The sequence below is a fragment of the Dama dama genome, chromosome 12, assembly GCF_033118175.1.
Source record: "Dama dama isolate Ldn47 chromosome 12, ASM3311817v1, whole genome shotgun sequence".
Classification (NCBI taxonomy): domain Eukaryota; kingdom Metazoa; phylum Chordata; class Mammalia; order Artiodactyla; family Cervidae; genus Dama; species Dama dama.
Genome location: NC_083692.1, coordinates 22,575,306 through 22,599,014, shown reverse-complemented (window position 1 = coordinate 22,599,014; position 23,709 = coordinate 22,575,306). Strand labels below are relative to the sequence as shown.

Below are 23,709 nucleotides of genomic sequence, written 5' to 3'. Positions count from 1 at the left end.
CACTTATTGTTAGTATTGTATTTCCTGCCTCTTTGTGAAAATCAGATCTTCAGCCAGTGATGCCCTGTAAATGAGTCATGACTAGCATGCACGTTAAAGAGTCTAGAAAATGAAGAATGTATTCTCATTTGGCACTCATTTCCTTAGCTTTTTAAAACCAATGTGTCTCACATGACTCTGCCAGCGTGTGTGTCCCAGTGCTCCTCCAGGTCAGCTGGTCACTATTTATGGCCTGCTCATATTTCAGGCTCATATTTGGGCCCTCAGTAACCTGTTTAGGCTGCTGCTTCGGAGTCTGTTGCATTTGTTAGCAAAGGCTCATCCTTAGGCTTGAGCCTGGCTGGTCAGCTCTTCTCTTTGGGAAGCCAGGGAAGTACCTCTGACATTTTGTCACAGCGTCATGTTGTCCTTGGTGCTGTGCTGGAGCGTGAACTGTGGCCCTGTTTTCCTCTGTTGCAGGTGAACTCGGAAGGCAAAGCCAGTCCTCTGTCACTCCTTCAGATGGCCTCTCCAAGTGGCTTCTGTGTCTTGGTTCGCTTGCCCAAGCTGATCTGTGGAGGAAAAACACTACCAAAAACATTATTGGACATTTTGGCAGACGGCACAATTTTAAAAGTCGGAGTAGGATGTTCAGAAGATGCCAGCAAGCTTCTGCAGGATTATGGCCTCGTCGTTAAGGGGTGCCTGGACCTCCGATACCTAGCCATGAGGCAGAGGTATGGTTTGTATGAACACTTGGATTCCTGTAGCTGTGGGGTGAATATTTTAGCAAAAGTTGGAGGTTACTGAGACTCAATAATGAAGCCTCTAAAATTCTTTAGAAGCCTAGAGGCATCTGAGATGCCTATTGAATTTGTGAGGAGGTATTCCACCTTCTGGGAAAACTTTAGCTACCTAGAACTGGTCTTTTTAGTGAAATGTTAATAAGGTGTCTCTATAAGCTACAGGTTGTAAACTGATGAGCTCCTTGGGCAAATTAGAGTTGCAGATTTTTTTTTTTTTTTTTGGCCTGTGTGATATTTTGGGGAATTTTAGTATAAATCCAGAAGATTTAATGTAAAAATCTGTATTTCTGGCTTCTCTTAGGTGATTTGACTACGCAAGGTCAATAGTCCTGAGTGGTAACAGTTGTCAGATAGCACTGTCCTCTTTAGATGAGCATGTTTTGCTCGATTTCCCAGAGTCCCTACCTCTCCCATTGTAACCCCTGACTCATCCTGATAAACATTTGAATGTACAAACCATGCTTTAGGCCAAAAATAATGAAACCTAATGCTTCACTGAGAGGAAGAGATTGTCTTTTACCTTGGCATTCTATTATTAGGGAAATTCTACCTTTTTTTAAAGGTATATTTTCATGTATATTTGTGGTCCACATTTTAATAGTGTGGACTGAAACAGCCTTTATCCCTGACTTTCTCCATGACACTGATATTAAAAGTTTGGAGGATTTGATAAACCAAGAGAAAGCCTGATTAAAATCTATGTTTATCATAATTTTTTAGTATTAAATGAAATTCTATTTTGGCTTAGTAAATAAAACTCATAAAGTATCAATTTTTTCTAGTAATACATTAAAATCTTTTAATTTTTTTAGCTCTGTAAAGTATTTGGAGTATAACAGCCACTTTTCATCAGGCCCTCCACCCCCTGGCGCTGGCTCCCCAGAGGTGCCTGTGGTAGTCCGGGCGTGGGTTGGAAAAGAATTTCCAGACATGAGACAGAATGAGAGGGAAATAAAGTTTATTGGAGTGGGAGACGCTGTTAGCGGACCAGCTCAAGGGAGAACCAACGTTGAGTGGGGATCCTTAGTCCACTTTTATACCCAGGGTACAAGGAGTGGGATAGGGGTCTTGCGGGTCATTTGCTGATTGGATGAGGCACGTATACTGGGTTGGGGGAAGAGTAAGGCAAATACCTCCTCCCTGTGGGGTAGGAGGGGAGACAGGTTGTACTGTTCCATTAATAATTACCTCATGGGGGAGGGAAGGGCAATAAGGGTGTGGTTTTCCTGTTCCTGCTTTCCAAGACCCTCCTTGGCTTTATCTGCTCTTTCGTCCGTGGGTCACCATAGTGCCCACAGTCACTGCTCTTAGAGGACGTGTGTGTAGTGGCCAGGAATTGACTCTGGAGCAGACTATGTGGGTGGGAGTCCCCATCTTGCTCTTACCAGCTGTGTTACCTTTGGCAAGTTACTGAGCCTCACTGTTCCTCAGTTCCCTCGTCTGTAAAAAGTAGAAATAATATTCCCATCTCATAGGATTGGTGTGAGGATTGAATGGGTTAAGCTATGTAAAGAACTTAGAAATAGTGTTTGACATACAGTCAGAGTGCTGTGTAAATTTCAGTCATCATCCCCATCATTACTACCACCATTACTACTACCACCTTCAGCACCGTGATCATTCGATTGATTTGTCCTTCCAGATCACTTTCTATCCAGTTATAGTCCTATTTATGAGTATGTGGGCTTCCCCGGTGGCTCAGTGGTAAAGAACCTGTCTGCAATGCAGAAGACACGGGTTCAATCCCTGCATCAGGAAGATTCCCTGGAGAAGGAAATGGCAACCCACTCCAGTCAGTATTCTTGTCTGAAAAATCTCATGGACTGAGGAGCCTGGAGGGCTACAGTCCATGGGGTCGCAAAAGAGTCAGACACGACTTAGCAACTGAGCACATACCCATGCATTGTGAGTATATAGAAGTTATAAGTACCCTTACTTACACGGCTAAATGCAGAATTGCTAAGTGTCAAAGTTAAAATTTGGCCAAAGTGGAATATTACTGTAAACTTCTCTAGATATAAGAATGAAGCATTTAGCTTTTTAATTTTAATGAAATCTTATTAAAATTTTAAACATTCTTTATTTTATTATTGAATAGTAGTAAAATTTAAAATTTTTGACATTATAGTAGAAGAAATTTGACATTATACTTAACACATTTAGCTATAGGTTGTCCCTGATGTTGGCTGTAAGAGGTTGACTTTCATTTGACTTTGGAAAGGAACAAACATTTTCTTGGTAATGCTGTTCTCTTTTCTTCATGCTGTCTATATTTTTTATTATATGTTAGCAGAAGATAATTCATTATTGAGACTGTTGTGTATGATTCTGGAATCTTTCCTAGTGAAACTTTGAAGTGGCAAAGATGGCTTTGTGTTTTTAATTCATCCTCAAAAAATGTGAAACTTTCCCAAATATGACATTTAAAAAAAGATTAATGACCTAAATGGAACTGAATTAATAAAAACCGAATGCTGTCTTTCAATGAGGGTAATGATTTCAAAAATTACGAAATACCAAGGCTTGATAAATTGGATAGATGTTAAAAAGATTGAAAGAAGGATTTTCCTGATGGTCCAGTGGGTAAGAATATGCCTGCCAATGCAGGGAACCCAGGTTCGATCCCTGGTCCTGGAAGGTCCCACGTGCCACAGAGCAGCTAAGCCTGGACCCCGCAACTCCTGTAGCCCACGTGCATAGAGCCTGCGCTCCGAAAGAGAAGAACCCCAGTGAGAAGCCTGCACGCTGCAGTGAGAGAGCAGCCTCTGCCCACGGCAACCGGAGAAAGCCCATGCGCAGCAACCAAGATCCAGTGCAGCCAGAAACAGAATTTAAAAAGTAAATAAAAAAGGATAAAGTAAGTATTTACTGTCATGAAAGGAGGTCCCCGAGGCATTAAGTGATAGAGCAAGTTTTAGAACAAATACTAAAAAACTGTATCTGCTCCTCCATCTAGCCACCTCGTTGCTTGTTTATCTGTAGAAAGTATGTGGAAGGGCCACAACATAACTCATAAGGGTCATTATTCTTGAGGCATGGAAGTGGGGGGGGGGGGACTTTCACTTTTCACCGATTACTCTTCTCTATTGTCTGCATTTTTAAAAGTAAGTATTCTTTCTTTTATAATTACTATTATAAAGGAAAACATGAAAAGATTTTAAAGAGAAAGCAGTTTGTCTCCCCCAAAGTCTTCATTTCCATGAATTGAACCATGACCTTATATATTTTACATAAATATGTCTGGACCTTTTTTTTTTTAACTTTTTAGTCAGTGCTGCTGTTTGGGGGTGATGAAATCCATCAAGTTACTGCTTGTTTTTGTAAGGAAAGACTTCCTTTTCTTTATCATTATAATGATTTCATTTTTCAGAGTAACCGAGGGAGTCCTGTATATTTTAACACTGACGAGAACCTCATCTCCTAGCTTCCTCTAAAACTTTTAAGCTCTCACCTGGTAACCAGGAAGTCAGCTCCACTTGTGTAGACTGATTTGTTCTTTTTATTTTTGGACTGATATATTCTTAATTTTACATTAACCTTTATTTGAACTCTTCAGTCTTTGGCTAAATTAATTTTTTTCACCTCCCTGCAACTATTTTAATCAGAAAGTGTTAAAAGAGTAGAAGATGATTTGATTTTATGGTACCTTCACTCCCTCAGTGAAGAAAGCCTTATCATATTTTTCAAGTTTGAAAAGTAATGCACAAACACTAGACAATTCAAATATAAAAAATGTAAAGATTTCTGATCACCCCAAACCCTACGCCCAGAGATAGCATCACTAACATTTGATTAATATCTTTCTACTTAACTCTTTGTGCTTCTTCCCTCTCACATACCTAGAGTCACATACACACAGTTATTGTGTACTGTATATATATTAATACAAAGAGTTCATACACATGTTTTCTTTCATAATCTCTTTTTACTTTGCTAATATGTCATGGACATCTTTTCACATCAATATAGATCGACATCCTTATTTTTAACAACTATATGGAATTTAATTGCAGAGATATTTAACTAGTGTTCTATTGAGGGTGTTACATTGTTTCTAGTTCTTTGCTACTATAAATAGTGCTGTAATAAAGATTGTTTTATGTACATTTGTCTAAGGATAATTTACTAGAAGTAGAATTATCAAATCACAGAATATTCCTGTTCAAAATTCTGATAGCTAAAAAAGCCTTGACTGTAAAAAAAAAAAAAAAAGCCTTGACTGTGTGGATCACAACAAACTGTGGAAAATCCTTAAAGAGATGAGAATGCCAGACCACCTTACCTGCCTCCTGAGAAATCTGTATGCAGGTCAAGCAGCAACAGTTAGAACTGGACATGGAGCAATGGGCTGGTTCCAAATAGGAAAAGGAGTCAAGACTGTATATTGTCACCCTGGTTATTTAACTTATATGCAGAGTACATCATGCGAAATGCTGGGCTGGATGAATCACAAGCTGGAATCAAGGTTCCTGGGAGAAATATCAACAACCTCACATATGCAGATGATACCACCCTAATGGCAGAAAGGGAAGAGGAACTAAAGAGCCTCTTGATGAAGGTGAAAGAGGAAAGAAGGAGTGACATGCTTTCTTTTCATGAGCTCCAAAATCACTGTGGATGGTGGGTGCAGCCATGAAATTAAAAGATTGCTTGCTCCTTGGAAGACTGTGGAAACCTAGACACTCCTAGGTTTATGACAAACCTATACAGCATACTGAAAAGCAGAGACCTCATTTTGCTGACAAAGATACGTTCTGTCAAACCTATGGTTTTTCCAGTGGTCATGTACAGACGTGAGAGCTGGACCATAAAGAAGGCTGAGTGCTGAAGAATTGATGCTTTCAAACTGTGGTGCTGGAGAAGACTCTTGAGAGTTCCTTGGACTGCAAGGAGGTCAAACCAGTCAGTCCTAGAGGAAATCAACACTGAATGTTCATTGGCAACACTGATGCTGACGGTGAAGCTCCAATACTTAGGCCACCTCATGGGAAGAGCTGACTCACTGGAAAAGACCCTGACGCTGGGAAAGATTGAAGGCAGGAGGAGAAGGGGACGACAGAGGATGAGATAGTTGGATATGATCACTGACTTAATGCACATGAGTTTGAGCAAACTCTGGGAGATGGTGAAGGACAGGGAAGCCTGGCGTGCTGCAGTCCATGGGGTCACGAAGAGTTGGACATGACTTGGAAACTGAACAACAAACAACATTTGTTGACAAACCTTTTCATAAAGATTGAACAAATGTTCAGCTCACAAATTTTACATTAGACTGTAATTCTTCATGTTCCACAATACTAGATGTAGTTATTTTTAAAGATCTTCATAATCTGATAGAGTTTAAAATTGTACATACTTTTTGTTTTATTTGATGTAGTGAGACTGAGTATCTGTCATTTGTTTATTGGCCATTTATATGCCTCTTTTGGATTGTCTTGTTCTTGTCCTTTGCCCATTTTTGACACATGGTTTTGTTTATTTCTTGCAGAAACAATTTGCTCTCTAATGGGCTTAGCCTGAAATCACTCTCTGAGACTGTTTTGAACTTTCCTCTTGACAAGTCCCTTCTGCTTCGCTGCAGCAACTGGGATGCTGAGAATCTTACTGAGGACCAGGTACTTCTCTTATCAGAGTAGTTGAAGAGTGGAAGAGTCATTGCTTGTAAAGTATAATTATTTAAAACACTCTAAGCCTCAAAATGATATATGTTGGGTGGAAATACCTTAAAATAGCCTCATTGATGATACTCAAGATAAATGCTCTATAATAATGTACATGCCACTTGAATAAAAGGGTAAAATTACCTGTTCTGTTTTTTTTTTTTTTGAGCATTTACTATATGCCAGGGATTTCAGAAAAATGTAAAATTCTTATCATGAATAAAAATTCTAATTTAAAAAAACAGTGTTATAAGACAACTTATAAGGAACAGCAAGTAGTTCTCCTGCCTTCCTCCCCCATTCTTAATTGCTCTTCCTTCTTTTCAGAGGCATCCAATTTCCTTTTTTTTTTTTGGTAATTACCATTATATTTAAAAATTGCACGCATGTATTACTCTTTCCTTTTCTACTTATTATCTTTTGACTTCTTGCTATGGAAAACGTGATTTAGTGCTCTTGCAATTCCTGTATCCCCAGATACTTATTCCCTCCCCCATGCTCCCAAAAGAGGTAAATTGTCATTTTTATCAGATTAATATTTACTTATATTGATATTATTTATAACTGCTCCACATGGTCAATTGCAGTTAAGTTTTTTTCTTATACAACTTTTTGTTTTCCCAGGAGTAGTAATTTATATTTTTGTTTGCTTAGTTTTCTGTATACCTGTTAACTATGTCTACTCCAGACTCTCCTCTCTGCTGGTTCAGACACAGTCAGGTAACTTAGTCATTTAAGTTTCCTTTGGAGCTTGCCCTCATCGAGCCCTTGGTCTTCCTGTTTCTTTCAGGACTGGTTGCTCTGTAGCCCTGCTTGCCAGACTCTCATCCTGTTTGTGTTTACCATCAGAGTGGGAATTCTCTTCACCTCTCTTCTATAGCAGGTCCTCTGTTTCACAAACCTTGTGTCTTTTCACTTGCTTGTTCTGGTGGAGTACATTCAAAATAGCTTCCTGAGAAAAGGAGCATGGGAAGTTAATTTATGACACCTTGCATGTCTGAAAAGATACTTGTTTCCTCTGATACTGATACTTTGGCTGAGGATAGCATTTTAGGGTGGAAATCATTTTCCTTCAGAACTTTGAAGGCAGTGCTGTTTGTAGCTTCCAGTGTTGATGTTGAGTATGTGACTTGTTTTTCTTTCTGGAAAAATCTTTTTTATTCTTAGTTTTTAAATTCATGATGATATACATTAGTGTGAGCTATTTCCCCTATAGTCTTAGAATTCAGTGGACTCTTGATCTGGAAGCTCATGTCTTTGAGTTCAGGGAATTAGTCTCAAAATATTTCTTAGAAAATTTCCCTTTTGTTTCTAGAATTCATATTATATGTGGTTTGGATCCCTTGAATTAATATTCTCATTTTCTTAGTAAAATGTTTTCTCTTTGATTTTCCATCTCTGTATTTTTTGTTTTATCTTCTGGAAAATTTCAAGTTTATCTTTCAATATTTCACTCAAAGTTTTAATTATTCCTATTGTTATAAGAGCTCCTGGTCTTCTCTGAATATTCACCTTTAAAATAACTTTTCATTTTTGTTTAATAACATCTTCTCTTATCTTAGAGTGTTGAAGGTTCTGAAGTTTTTTTTTCCTTCCTGCATTGCCTCCTTTTCCTCTGAATTCCTAATTTTAAATGTTTGATTTGGTCTTTGTCTTTCATGTTAAGGATTTTTTTTCAAATGTTAGATCCTTGGCTATCCATTTCTATTTATGAAGGAGACATTAAAGCGCCAGTTGAATCTACTGGCCTATTGAATCAAGCACCAATTGATGAATGAGTAATAAAATACAGTATAGCCATACAATAGAATACTATTCAACAGTTAAAAGGATACATACTACAACATGGATGAGTCTTGAAAACATTATGCTAAGAAGTGAAAGAAGCCAGTTACACAAGATCACGTATTGTATGAGTCCACTTATATGAAGTGTTCAGAACAGGCAGATCTGTAGACAGAAAACAAATCAGTGGTTGCTTAGGACTGGAAGAAGTAGGGGATGACTACTAAAGGATATAAGATTTTTTACTGGGCTGACGAAAATGTTCTAAAATTGATGTGGTGAAGGTTGCACAATTCTGTAAATGTGTGAAAAATCCTCAGTCATGCAGCATCTCTAAGAGACATATTTGGGACAATTGGCGACATTAGAATGCAACCATATATTATCGTGTTTTGTCAGTATTAAAGTTCTTGGGTGTGACAGTGGTGTGATTATGTAGGAGAGTGTCCTTGTTCTTAGAAGAGATGCACTAAAGTATTTAAGGAGGAAGTATCATAGTAGCTGCAACTTAATATTGAAATGTGTTCAGCCAAAAGAGAAGTATTTGGTGTATGTATTATAAAGAGATAAAGCACATGTTGACAGTTGTGCATGTTAGTTGTCATTCTTTTCTGTAGGTTTGAAACTTTCAAAATAAAACATTGGGGAGAAAAGGTTAATTGCCAGCAAATTTGAAACCAGATTTGTGATCCATATTATTATGAAATTCAGAATTTCCAAAGACTCTTATTCATTCTTCATTTAAAATATTGTTTTTTAATTATAAACATAATGCTTAATGAGATTTTGTAAAATATAGAACATAATATTTAAATTTGACATTTAAAGAAATGAAGTGAGAGCATAGCACATATGGCCAAATTTTTTTGACTAATGGGTTTTATTATCAGTAACTATAAATTATAATCAAATGTCAATAACGGTAAGTCTTTTCTCTCAGGCCACTCAGTTTCTCCAGACATAAATCTTCTAGTCTTCTACCCAAGAAGTATAAGCCCCACAGCCTATATACTGGTAGCTGAGTAGAAGAGGTGGTGCTGGTTATCTCATTATTTAATATGTAGATTTTCCCATAATCCTTATTTTTCCTGATGACACTTTGCCCCCAACCTCTGCCATCCCTGATATTACTAGGTCCAGATCCTCTGTGATTTAACCACTATGTAGCTTACACTTGTCAAAACCCAAACTCTGCACACAGAGTAAAACAAAGCAGAAATATGAGTTCATTGCAGTAACTCATGTGAGCTGGTACTTCATTTTTTTTAATTGCTAAATAATACTTCATTGTATGGATAGACCACATTTTGTTTATTCATTCATCATTTGGTAGAGCTTTGAGTTGCTTTCGTTTTTTTGGCTGTTATGAATAATACCACTCTGAATATCTGTGTGTAAGTTTTTATGTGGACATACATCTTCAGTTCTCTAGGGTAAATAACCTACAATGGAATTACTGAGTCATATGGTAACTTTATGTTTAAGTGTTTTGAGGAATTGCCAAACTATTTTCCAAAGTAACTGTATCATTTTATAGTCCCACCAGTAATATATGAGGGTTCCAATTTTCCATATTGTGTTTGATTTGGTTTTAATTTATATTTCCCTAGTGACCAATGATGCTGAGCATCTTTCATGTGCTTATTGTCTAATGTTATATCTTCTTTGGAGAAATGTCTATTCAGATCCTCTGCTCACATTTTAATTGTGTTGTTTGTTTTTAAATTGTTGAGTTTTAACAGACATGTGTGTGTATGCATACATATTCTTTATATATTCTGGATGCTGATCTCTTATCAGATATATAATTTATAAATATTTTCTCCCATTTTATGCAAATTTTCCTTTCACTTACTTGATGGGATCATCTGAAGCATGAAAGTTTCAAATTTTTTTTTGAAAGTTTTAATTTTTATTGAGGTCCAGTTATCTATTTTTTCTTTTATTCCTGATGCTGTCATATCTAAAAAATTGTTGCCTGACCTAAGGTCATGAACACTTACTCTTATGTTTTCTTCAAGGAATCATATGTTTTAGCTCTTACACCTAGGTTCTCCTAATTCATTTTGAGTTAATTTTTGTGTGTGGTCTGAAGTGGGAGTCCAGATTTATCCTTTTGCATGTGAACACCCAGCTATTCCAGCACCATTTGTTGAAAGTGCCTTGAATTCCTTATCATTTGAAAACAATTTTTTTTTTTTTAAACAATTTGTTAAAAAAGTATTCTGCACTCTTCACATTCAAACACCTTCTTTTCCTGTGGGAGACTGCTTGCTGACAGAGATGTAGATGGTTGAGTCTACGTGGAAAATTTTATCTAAACTTCTTTTTCTAGTATTCTGTTCTTTTTTTGTTATTCTAAAAGTACACACAGAAAAAAGATCCATATGAATAGTATTATTTACCAGGCTTGATTATTAAAGGTGAATTAAAGGAATTTTCATTAAAGTCCTTACATGCTTTGTTAGGAAGAGCTAGTAATTAAATTAATAGTTTTGACTACTTTTATTTATGACCAGCTTGCCTGTGCCTAGTTGCTTGAGAGAATGACTTACTATTGTTAAATACATAAATTCCAGAAATGGACCCTTGTGACTTTTGATCTGAGGTCCATGTTTGAAGCTGTTTTTCTTGTTTTACATATCATATTAATATGTACAGCAGGCTGTCTCTGATCAGTAGTCACACAGGCCTCTTAATGAATCTTGGTGTCAGTTGTTCTAGATGATGACCATTTCCAAAGTGAAATTCATGTACTAGCTGTCAGACCTGTGATAAGTACCCTACTCCAAGCTGGAGGAAAATCTGTCCAGCAGGTTTGGTAGCAGATAGAAGGAAACTTCACTGATTTATATAGATTAGGAATTTCAAGCATGTAGAATAAGTCATTATTTTATCTATGTTACATGAGGATTCATTATACCATTTGATTTATTTTTGTCTAGTTTGAATTTTTTTGTAATGAAAACATTTTAAGCAGTAGATGGTGCCTGGGTTACTGTGCATCTTGAATTAGAACCTGGAAGTGGTCTCTTGTCTTTGTGACTGACTTTGAACTTGCTCTCTCTGGTCCGCCTTCTGGATTCTACTGATCTCTGACTTTTCTCTTCAGGTAATTTATGCTGCCAGGGATGCCCAGATTTCAGTGGCTCTCTTTCTCCATCTTCTTGGATACCCTTTCTCTAGGAATTCGACTCTAGAAGAAAATGATGACCACATTGTCTGGAGAAAAATCTTAGAGAAATGTCAGGATGTGGTAGATATCCCATTCCGAAGCAAAGGGCTTAGCCGATCAGGAGAAGAGGTTAATGGGGAAGCAACAGAATCTCAGCAGAAAATAAGAAATAAGAAGTCGAAAGCTGATGGAACAATGCCAGGCAACCACCAAGGGAGAGACCCCAGAAAACATAAAAGAAAGCCCCTGGGAGTGGGCTATTCTGCCAGGTAACTGAGTTGTTCTGTGTCTAGTAGATTCAGTGGCCCAGCCTGCAGCAAAAAGCATGATGCTTTACCTTGGGTCTGGGAAGAAGGCTTGTGTGGTAAGGTGGCAGGGGCTCTCCAAGGATTTTTATTTTTCCTTTCCTTCAAGGACATTTGGAGCTAGCCTTTATTTGTGTACTTTTCCCTTTTACCCTTCTACTGTTTTATTTTTGAGCAGTGGAAGTGGAAATGAGGAGTGCTTAACCTAGCTTTGTCACTGACCTTGATACAACCTTAAGATCTGTACTTCTATTATAAATGAGAAAAGTGAAAGTGTAGTCACTCAGTTGTGAACCCTATGGACTGTAGCCTGCCAGGCTCTCCAGGCAAGATTCTCCAGGCAAGAATGCTGAACTGGGTTGCCATTCCCTCCTCCAGGGGATCTTCCCTACCCAGGGATTGAACCTGGATCTTCTTCATTGCAGGCAGATTCTTTACCATCTGAGCTACCAAGGGGTATAATTATTATTCTTTGCTTGCTTCAGGAGAGCTGTGAAAGTAACATGAAGTGCCTCATACTTTTCAGGAGAAATGCATCATTCGATTTCTTACTCATTTGGTATTTGATTATTTAGAATGGTATCCAGGTCCTAAACTTACGTTATTCTCTAGTCAATGAGAATTTTCCTGTACAGCTTATATCTCTATTGCAGAATGATGACTAATAAATACTTTGGAGTGGAAGTTTGGTTCCTCTAAGCAAAATGCCTTTAGGAATTGGATGATTAAATTGAAGCAAGCATTGTGTATGAGCCAGAAATAAATCCACATGGCACTCATTACTTGAGCTTGAATTTTAATTGACTTGGTTTAATCCAGTGATTACAGGGAAGTTTCTTCATGTCCTGTTCCTGCTTGCTTTCATGGTAGAACCATGTAAACATTACCCAACTTACTCCCTAATTTCCCAATCTATAAATATAAAAACTAATGGTATAAACTAATTCATTTTAATTTCTCTTTCCTAGCCCATTGTAGATGGAAAAGTAAACATGGTTTCTCACCATGCTCCCCCCCCCCCCCATAAATGTAACATATGACCCTAGTGTTGAATGGCTTGTGTCACTCAGAATATAGGAAGGTAATTGATACCTTGATCAATAGTTCGCTCCAAATTTTAGATTTCTCTCTCCCTTCCCCACAGAAAATCACCTCTCTACGATAACTGCTTTCTCCACGCTCCTGATGGACAGCCCCTCTGCACTTGTGATCGAAGAAAAGCTCAGTGGTACCTGGACAAAGGCATCGGAGGTTTGAGACTCAGCCATCATACTTGATTTATAATTAGGTGCATGCAGGCACTGACTGGAGTGAGCCTGAGATCAGGGAGAGGGTTGCGATGTGTAGAAGGCAAGAGAGCCCTAGAGACACGCAGGATGGAGCTGTTCAAAGCCCAGAAATAGTGATCTCTGCCCAGGACACAGCAGAGAACAACTGAGGTGGTACTTCTTCCCTGGGGGAGAGGTGGGCAGACGGTCATGTGCTAACGCTGCCTCTTTCCTCTAAGAGCTGGTGAGTGAAGAGCCTTTTGTGGTCAAGCTGCAGTTTGAACCTGCGGGCAGACCCGAATCCCCGGGAGACTACTACTTGATGGTTAAAGAGAACCTGTGTGTAGTGTGTGGCAAGAAAGACTCGTACATTCGGTGAGTGTCCAGCAGGGTGCGGCTGCCCTCTTGTCTGCTTCTGATGGAAGGTGCCCTTCAAGCCACACACAGAGCCCTCGGCGGGCTTGGTTGAGTCTGCCCACTTTGGCTTGGAGACTTGTCCCCAGGGGGCATCCCAGTGTCTCCAAGAGCTTCGACACACTGCCTGGCCTTGCTGTAGTGGTGCCTGCCACTACCCCCACCGCCCCGCCGCCCCCCACCAGAGCCAGTTTTTAGTTTCCGGAATGAAACACTCTTGTCAAAACAGTTTGCCATGAAGAGAGTCGTTCCCTTTTGCTCATGAAGGAACGGAGACCAGTTCCTTCAGAAGCTGCCTTTCTGTGTCCTTGTGATCCTCCCTTTGAGTGGCTCACAGGCTTTGTGATCCTGGGTACATGAGTATCCAGGTGACCTGAAGGCACACTCTGGAATAGTCTGAGATTATTCTGCATCAAGGTCCCCAGGCAATGAGGGTGATGTTACCACTGGGTCCAGGTTCCCAGACACCTGGGCTTTCTCCCTGGCTACTGAGGTGTAGTAACTCACTTGACTGCTATCTCTCCTTGCAAAGTAAGGCAAATAGTTGTGGTGGCCAGGAGTTTTCCCTGAGAACTTAGTTCTCCTTAGAAGACAATGACGGACTTCGATGAACCAGGGAAATGATTTGAGAGTAAGGGACTCTTCAGATGAAAGAAACGGGCTCTTACAGATCACCAGGCTTCCAAAATTTCGGGAAGAGTGGTTACCTGCTGCATGCTTTGAGAGGGTTATTTTCTAGATGTTAAAGGCCATTAGAATTTCTTTTCATTTCTCAGATCCTTCTCCTTTGGGGAGCACAGACTTCCCAGAGGTGGTTATCAGCCTCTTCCTACCCCTGGCTCCAGAGGAGTCAGAGACCCGGTGGTCTGTGCTACTTCAAGGAGAGGGGGACCCAAGGGCCATAGGCAGGTGGGCGGAGACCGGAATAGGTGGTCGGGCCGTTATGTCGTCTCTGTTGGGTTGTGGGGCCCCAGCTCCTCAGTCGTGTTTAGACCCAGATCAGAATCCCAGTAGCCCACCTGCCGACTCCGTGTTCGGTCTGTGTCGTCTGCTAACGCGCGCTGCCTTGTGCCGGGCGCCCGCAGGAAGAACGTGATCCCACACGAGTACCGGAAGCACTTCCCCATCGAGATGAAGGACCACAACTCCCACGACGTGCTGCTGCTCTGCACCTCCTGCCACGCCATCTCCAACTACTACGACAACCACCTGAAGCAGCAGCTGGCCAGGGAGTTCCAGGCCCCCATTGGCTCCGAGGAGGGCTTGCGCCTCCTGGAGGATCCTGAGCGCCGGCAGGTGCGCTCGGGCGCCAGGGCCCTGCTCAACGCCGAGAGCCTGCCTGCGCACCGGAAGGAGGAGCTGCTGCAGGCGCTGCGCGAGTTTTATCGCACAGACACGGTCACGGAGGAGATGCTTCAGGAGGCAGCCAGCCTGGAGACCAGGTATGATCTGCGGTCCTGCTCAGAGGCGGGTGAGGACTGGTCCAGTGTCTTTACATCGGCTGCTCGGTTTGCGTGCCTGTAGGGCAGAAGCAGGTGCCCTGCGGCAGCCTCGGGCTCACCCCGCTGAGTCTGTGTGGCTCAAGATATCCAGGCAGGTGGGACAGAGCAGTCGATTTGCTGATTAACTTTCTAGAGGAGACATGCCTTCTGTCCTTGACCTTTTAAGATCATATCCCTATGTCCAGCCATTTTCATAGTGAGCAGGAGAGTTCAAAGGCACCGGAGTTGAACCTTATGCATTCTCTGCAGAAGGAAATCTTCTGGTCAGCACGTAAGAGGAAAATCAGAGTCAAGAAATATCCCTCCAGTGTCTGGAGTTGCCTGTGAAGTACAGTGTGTGTGGTTTTGCATCTTTTCCCTTATCCAGGTCGGTGGGAATTGAGACACAGGGGTTCATGTTTCCTGTCTCTAACCTGCCCTCCAGGGTATTGGCCTGCTGAATGGCATGTTGGCCAGGATCGTTGTTAGCATTTAAATTACTTTGTATGTTTTTGCTTCCTTGCTTGCTTTCTCTCTCTTTCCCCAGGAGTACATAGTTGAATTCACTGAATTCATATCATTTAATTCAGTGTCCCTAGATGAGAGGCATTTTATAGTCCTGAGAAATGAATGGCAACATGGCCCAGATGCTAAAAACTCTGGGCTGCCTGTTATAGTTTGCTTCCCAACTTGTCAGTTCTTTCCAGGGATTGAAGTAACTGAACTGGTAAGTTCACAAATCCTGATAATGCTGCTGGTTGCCTATGGTGTTTTATTATTTAAAAAAAAAAAAAACTCCCATAAACTTAATTATAGCAACAAATATTTATTGAACAAATTTTTATAGATATGCTAATCTATTTAGCCCAGTTAATAAACTTTATATATATTGCCTTAATTGTTTCTTATAACAATTCTTTCCCTCCTGTGAGGTAGGATTTAGATTTCTTACTGGTTTCTGCTAACATCATATCCTGTATTTTTTTTAAATCTTTCAAGATTTAAAAATTATTCCTAAGACTATTTTCCAAACTCTATTTTAGATACATCAAAATTAAGGTTAAGGTTATATTACAAATTAAGGAGACTAGCTTCTTTAACCAGTTCCTAGATGTATTTCCTAAAACAGCTACATTTTCCATTTCGGTGACCAACCTATCTAGTAAATTCATCTCGCTGCCTTGGATGGGAGGGTGCTGGGCTTGGATGTCTAGGACCAAGAAGAACAGCTGTTTGGGGAAAGTTAGGCAAGTTAGTGGTATGCTTGTGAGTTAAATAAGAACATACCCCACAAACACCCGGAAGGCACGAACAGGCTAGACGGGGAGGATTGAGAGTGGGGTGTGGATGCAGGGAGAGGAACTGAATCCCAGGCAGGGAAATCCTTTCATTCACAGGAGCTGAAGGCACTGCTCACAAGGCATCTTAGTGAGAAAGGAGGCAGGGCTTCATCTTCTCATTAAACGGCACGAGCTGTGCAGCCGAGCAACACGGTAGCATTTAACTGTGACCAAAACACGTCTTGTGGATGTGGTTTGGCATTTCTTCGTATGAGAAGGAAGGCACTGAAGAAATATGCCACCTTTATTTTACATTCAAGTATTACACTGTGATGAAAGCCTGGAACACGTGGGCTGATTGAAGAGTTCATATAAAGACTAAGTATTGATCAGAATGAGTAACTTAAAAGAAGGTCTAGGGACTTCCCTGGTGGTCTCTTGGCTAAGACTCTGTGCTCCCAATGCAAGGGGGCCCAGGTTCTTTACCTGGATCTGATGGAACTAGATCTGAACCCGGGCCTCCGCCCTGCAGGTGGATTCTTCACCATCTTTAAGCCACCAGGGAAGCCCTAGATCCCACAGGCCGCAGCTAAAGATTGTGCATACTGCAATGAAGATTGATGATCCCCCGTGCTGCAACTAAGACTCAGTGCTGTCAAATAAATAAATATTAAAAAAAAAAAAATAGAAGGGTAAGCCAGTAGGAAGGAAACCCTTCAGTAAATGAAAGACCTCCATTCTCCACCCATCATCTGCCAGGTGGTGGGGCCCCCGCTAGTAGGGTTGAGCGTTATGCAGTGGTCTTCCCATAAGTATAGCTCAGAATCCCCAGATGTCTTCTATGGAATTGATTGTGCTTGACCGAACTATTTTTAAAAAGTCAGATGTGGGAAAGAAGATGTTTTCAAAAGCATCAAAGTAACCAACCCTTCAGGAGTCGGGTAGCCTCTCTGTGTTCCCCCATGGAAGCCCCTTGGCCCACAGCATCTGGAGCCATTGAGATGCTGTCCTTGCTTGTTTTCCTCAGACCCTTGTCCTTCGTATCTCGACAGGATTTCCAATGAAAACTACGTTCCTCACGGGCTGAAGGTGGTGCAGCACCACACCCAGGGCGGGCTGCGCTCCCTCATGCAGCTGGAGAGCCGCTGGCGGCAGCACTTCCTGGACTCCATGCAGCCCCGGCACCTGCCCCAGCAGTGGTCGGTGGACCACAACCATCAGAAGCTGCTCCGGAAATACGGGGAGGACCTTCCCATCAAGCTGTCGTGATCGCCGCCTCCCTTCTGGGTCAGGACGCCTGGGAAGCTGGAGCCGGTGGGGGTGCCAAGTCACCTCTTCCTGTTTTAATGTCATTGTCAAATTCTGGTGACACAACTCACAATACTAACCCGTCGTGATCATCCCAGGATGCTTCTGATGGAGCCAGGCTGTTGCTTTCAGGGGTGCTCCCGGTTTTGAATTTCAGCTGGGCAGAGTGAGAATTCTCTATTCCGCCCTTTTCTGGACCAATGGGAACCATGGCCTTCATATTTTTCCCCTCTCCCTATAATGCTTTCCCTGTCCAGGCGACACATGAAGGATTCTTCCTGAAGTGTCTTGTCAGGACTTCCGAGTTTTTAATAATTTTTCTTCCCTGTCCAGTGTGTTAGTTTATCTCAAACAGGAGCTGTCAAGCATTTCAATCCCATCCGGTTAGGAGGGAGAAAAAAATAAAACGTTCTTCTAGAGGTTGGAGAGGTGAAAAGGGGTTGGATTCCTATTCCCAGTTCAGCCTCATGATTAGAAGTTCTTTGGCTTGATGCTGTGCTGGAGCTCACCTGGGCAGGGATCCGGCCCACCTGGGCTGGTTTATTACACGTCCTTGCAAATGCTCCCCTTTACACGTTCAGGACCAAGGCAGCACCTTCCTGCCATATGTTTTCACCCGAACACTGGAGGGGATTCTCTTCTGGAAAGAGGCCTGGGTGGGCCACACAGAAGCACAAGGACTGTCTCCCTAGAGAACTTGGATGATTTGCTCAGCTTTCGGCTGTTTGTTGCAATCCTCCTGCCCAGAACGTCAAGGTTTTTAGTGTAATCCCTTTTCTGAGAGGAAGATTATCTTCTCTCAGAATCAGTATCTGGTCCCTTCAGTGTTCTGTGTTCTATCAGATTTGCAATACTGACCTCTTTTAAGCGCTTTAATTCTCTCCCAGAGCCATTTGGTCAGGTTGCAGTGAGAGGATTTCTCCGTCTCCCATCTTGCCTGGGACACTGGGATTAATTAATCCATTTCGATGTTCAAAACGGTGGTGTTTCTCATCTTTCTAAACGTGAGGCCACCACTTTGAGCGTGAAATCAACTTATTAGTGATTAGTATCTTTTTTAAAGTATAAGGAAAACTTTCTTACAAGATTTTAACAAGCTTTAAAAAAATTTTTTTATGGCCAGAATTCAACAGGAACTCTGTGTTGGAAGTGTGCCTGAGTCGGTTATGGCTGCTCTAACATTGATAAGTAAAGCAACTTCTAAGCACAAAGTTCATGAATTGTAAATGTAAAACTTTTTGCTTTATAACTTTGTAAAATCAGTGGATACTCTTGGGGAAGGAGATCTAGGCAGCCCGTGGTGTGTGCTAAGTCGCTTTAGTCGTGTCCAACTCTCTGCGACCCTATGGATTGTAGCCTGCCAGGCACCTCTGACCTTGGGATTCTCCAAGCAAGAATGCTAGAGTGAGTTGCCATTCCTTTCTCCAGGGGATCTTCCCCACCCAGGGATCGAACCCACATCTCTTATGTCTAACCTGCATTGGCAGGCAGGTTCTTTACCACTAGCCCCATGTGGGAAGCCCGTGGTATGTATGCACAGATTCCCCTTCCGCACCCCATACCCCACTCCACCCCGCCTCCCACCCCCGCCCCTAGCTTTGACCCCTGGACAGCAGCCCACCACACATGCACATCTTGCATTTTTTTCCTCTGTCCCTTCCCACTCGTCCTCAAATAGGTGTTTCTGGGCCCTAAATCAGAAAGTCTTGGGGGCCGCATGTTCCGCACACTAGGTGGTTATGGGGCTATAACTGCACTGGAGCACACGGCAGAGGACCGGGAAACGGATGGGCGGGCGTCGTAGTAGTCAGGCTTGCCACAAGGGGGTGCCTGTAGCTCTTGCTTTATATTCCTTCTTGAGAATAAGGGGCTTTTATACCCGGTTCTTGGACATAACTCATGACTTATGTTTCAGACTGTGTATATCTGATTCTGAGTCATTTTGATAAGTTTTATAAGAAAAACCTCTTTCTCTTAAGAGAGTAGGGCTCTTCCTTTCCCTTTCACACTAAGATGTGAGAATCGTGTCCTAAGAGGTCGTTTAAGGTGCTGTGGTTGCTTCGGGTGAAAGGAATGGGTTCTCCAGTAGAGCTCCCTGCAGAACTTAATATCACAGAGCCAGCAGCCAAGATAGAAGAAAAATCTGGACTATGGCACACGCAATCTCTGTCCTTTTTAGAACACGCGCTGTTTAGATTTGAATCTTTTCGTTTTTTTTCAATCAGCCTTGGACTTTAGCAGCCTGTCCCTAAGACTGACAATTGCTATCTCAAATGAGTTATTTTAGGGTAAGCGTGTTTTAAAATAAGTTGGGTTTTTTTTTTTTTTTCTGATATAAAAGTAACGCGTATGCTTGTTAGAGACGAATCTAAAGAAAGAATGAAAATCCATCATCCCTCTGGGTAGAACACAACTAATCTCTGCAGTTATGTTTATGAATTTCCTTTCAGTATTTAAAAATGCATATATCGTGTGTAGTATTTAAACAGGCTTGAGAGTATACATATAGCTTGGTATCCTATTTTTCCTTCATTTAACATGGTATCATAAGTAATTTCTTATCTCTTTAAATCTTTGAAAGTAGATTTCCAGTAACTCTACCTTACTTTATTATCCATGCCCACACTGTTGAAATTTTTGGTTGCTTCGGATCGTTTGTTAATATCAATGATACATGCGATGAACTTTTTTGTGTGTAAATCTTTGACTATAACTTTGCTAACTTACTTAGCTTAGAACCTTAGAAATTGGATTGCAAGGAGGGGGAGGCACGTTGCTGGAGGGAGTACAAACTGATATCCATTTTTAGGAGTTTCTGTGACGGGAATGCTTGCCTCTGACCCTTTCTCGCACGTCCTGGGGCATTTGCTGAGTTTCCTCCTCTGTGAGCAACAGTGAGCCGACAGCGTCACAGCAAAGGCCTCTCTGACGTGCCTGGGCACTATGATTGCAGCCTCAGAGTCTTTTTTCTGCTTCCCTTCTGCTCCCATCCTTCCTTGCCTCATTCCTCCTTGCAGCAGTGATTTTTGGAAATACTGTTTGTTTTAAAATAAAATTGTAAAAATAATTAATTAAAAATAAAAAATTTTATTTTAAAATAAGGGTTATGGCCTTTTTTTCCCCCCTGATAAACAAGCAGTTACTGATTTGCCATCCTAAAGCGAACAAAGCATGATATTCAGGGATTTGTTTCCCTCTTAAGAGTGCAGCCATAAGTTACTTATTCTTATCCATGTCACAGACAGAGATCAGATGACAAAATGTGTTCTGTTGAAATAAAGCCATTTTAATCCCTCATTTTAGACTCAGGAGCCCAGCAGACAGAAAGAGCTTTTGTTCAGCTTCCTATTCTAATGTTTGGGGCCCTAACATTTGACTATAATTTAAATTTTAGTTACCTTACCTCTTTGAGTGTTTCATTCATTCATCTATCTTTTTCTTTTAATTCATTATGTCTCATCCTCTGAGAGGTACCATAGTCTCTCAGTTTACTAGTTTGCTAATTATTATGTATCTTAAAAGGATTCTTCTTTCTGGTCTCGTCTTTTCTGTTCTTTACTTGGTCATTTTTAGAGTACCTCATCCCTCAGGAATGCAGTTGAGAATCAGTTTTTCTTGGATGAGATAAACTATAAGAGGGTGTAAGAATGATTCTTGTATTGCTTTTGTTTAGTCACTAAATCATGTCTGACATTTTTACGACCCCATGGACTATAGCTGGGGCTTCCTAGATGTCGCTAGTGGTAAAGAGCCTGCCTCCAGTGCAGGAGACTTAAGAGATGTAGGTTCGGTCCCTGGGTTGGGAAGATCCCCTGGAGGAGGGCATGGCAACCCACTCCAGTATTCTTGCCAGGAGAATCCCATGGACAGAGGAGTCTGGTGGGCCACGGTCCATAGATTTCCAAGGAGTCGGACATGACTGAAGCAACTTGGCACGCATGCGCGGACTGTAGCCTGCCAGGCCCCTCTGTCCATGGGATTTCCCAGGCAAGGAATGTTTTGCTATTTCCTCCTCCAGGAGATGTTCTCCACCAAGGGATCGAACCCACATCTCCTGCACTGGCAGGCAGATTCTTCACCACTGAGCCACCTGGGAAGCCCCAATTCTCGCATAGTTGACTCTTGTTTGAATAATGTAAAATTTATACATAATCCTCAAAAATACTTCTTTTGGAACTGAGTCATTCTTTTTAGGTATTCCCCAAGTTGCCCCCTTATGCTGGAGCCAAATACCTTCCTTCTGTCCCCAGTGCTGGGGCAGTTTTGCATCAGGTGATGGAGCTGGGCTGACATGCAGCCACATGATCGTTCCACTTGTTCTAAAGTACCTGTTCCACCCACTCTACCAGGGAGATGCCTTTGCCTGTGGCACCAAGGTCCTTACTTAACTAGCAACATGTTATATGGGAAGGTGGGAAGTACATTAGACCATTGTTTCCTCCTCACTGGCCTTGTCTGTGGCCAACTCTGGTTGTTGGCACCCCCCAGTCATTGTGGGTACTGCACCAAATGGGCAATCCCGTGGAGATAAGCAGGATCTGACTTCCTGTGCATGGGAAGAGGGAATGTAGGAAGCCCTAGTTCACACTTCCTGGGTGTTCCCTCCTCTAAGGCAGTGGTACTTGCTGCCTTAGAAGGTCACTGTCTGACTGAGTGGAGATAGTTCATCTCATATCCTCCAGACCGAACTGAAGGCGTTTGTCCTCCTTGCAACTTCCTCATTTGCTTTTAATTCTTGAATGTTTCTCTCTTGCCTGATGGGTAGCCTGTTGCCTTTCTGCCAGCATAAGCTTCAAGAGCCACTGAATTTACAATCAGCATTATTATCAACGGGATGTGTGAGTCCAGATATTCCTGAGTTGTAGAGGCTACTTACACTTTACGCCTGCTTCCCAAAGATCTCCCTTCTCAGGCTGCAGCATGCTGGGGCAGAGTTGGGATTCTGACTGCTCAGACCACAGGGTATCTGTTAAGTCCTGGATAAGAATCTGAAATTTGGGCTTATGTGGGTGGTGAGTTGGTGGGTGTGGAAAGAAATAGATTGAGACATGGGCAGTTTTAAAGAAGGTACATTTATTTGGTTGGTGGGGGAGGATGGGAGCGTAGTCCATGGACTTACCTTTATATTTTGCTTCTTGTGGCTCAGCTGGTAAAGAATCTGCCTGCAATGCGGGAGACCTCAGTTCGATCCCTGGGTTGGGAAGATCCCCTGGAGCAGGGAAAGGCTACCTACTCCAGTATTCTGGCCTGGAGAATTCCATGGACTGTATAGTCCATAGGGTTGCAAAGAGTTGGACACGACTGAGCGACTTTCACTTCACTTCAAACTTAAATTGTATAGTGTATTGGAAGATCAAGAGGCCTTGGTGATAGTGTCTGGTTCTGGCCATCAGCTATGTGTCTTTGGACCAATCGCTTAACTTTTTTGGGTTCCTTTCTGTACCTATAAAGCTCGGAGTTTGAATTAGATGTGCCGTAAAGGGGCCTACTAGCGTGGCATTCTGTAATACATCCCACTGTTTTATGTGGCACTTTCCCGTGAGTGTTGTGTACCTTCTGCTTTGTTGCACATTCTCATCCCACCCCAGCCCTGGGGATGGAGGCTGTGCATGAAGGGAAGCGGGGTGAGGAAGGCAGGATGCCACACCGTGTCCTCCCAGCCTGTTGACTAGGGCCAAGCCTGCTCCCTCCATCTGGAGCTCCACCTGGGGTCAAAACACTCTTCTCACCAGAGATGTACTGTGTGTGGCCTTAGGGAACTCACATTTCTATTCAATTCACTATTTGACAGTAAAGAAGAGAAATCTTTATCTTCACCCACATTGCCAGTGCCGTAAGGCTTAATAAGAAATCAGCATGGAGTAGAAATGAGGCATTTTTGCCAAGTGTTGTAAATGGGAGGATGTTGGGGAGGAAAAAAACAAGGTTTCTCATTTAAAGATCGGAGATGTTGCGGCTGTGCCAATGAGAGAGAATTGAATAGAACTGGGCACTTGGAAAGGAAAACATTAAATCAGTAAGTTAATATTCTCTTTTTTTATGCTGTCAGGACTACCTAAGAAAATTTGAGGGCTCCACTGTGTTAACACATTGTTCTCCATCCGTGCATCCTAAGACATAGTTAACTGCCAGGGAGACTTGAGAAGTCTCTAGGGCTTGCCTTTCTATAAGCCTGACCTGCCTAGGCCTTCGTCCTGCTTACCTTTCTGGCCACCAGTGAGACAGACATGTGCAAAATGTAAAGATCG

General features: G+C 41.8%; 1 protein-coding gene across 2 annotated transcripts in view; it reads left to right on the top strand.

Annotated features, from left to right (window-relative positions):
• The window catches only part of EXD2 (exonuclease 3'-5' domain containing 2), a 50,743-nt gene extending 30,058 nt beyond the window's left edge, over positions 1-20,685 (top strand). For both annotated transcript variants that reach the window (XM_061156799.1, XM_061156800.1), the window contains exons 3-9: positions 460-716; positions 6,274-6,400; positions 11,343-11,674; positions 12,855-12,961; positions 13,218-13,353; positions 14,478-14,834; positions 17,206-20,685. In XM_061156799.1, the coding sequence (XP_061012782.1) occupies positions 460-716; positions 6,274-6,400; positions 11,343-11,674; positions 12,855-12,961; positions 13,218-13,353; positions 14,478-14,834; positions 17,206-17,422 (1,533 nt within the window). In that variant the 3' untranslated portion in view covers positions 17,423-20,685. The remainder of the gene's footprint in view (positions 1-459; positions 717-6,273; positions 6,401-11,342; positions 11,675-12,854; positions 12,962-13,217; positions 13,354-14,477; positions 14,835-17,205) is intronic.
• The last annotated feature ends 3,024 nt before the right edge of the window (positions 20,686-23,709 follow it).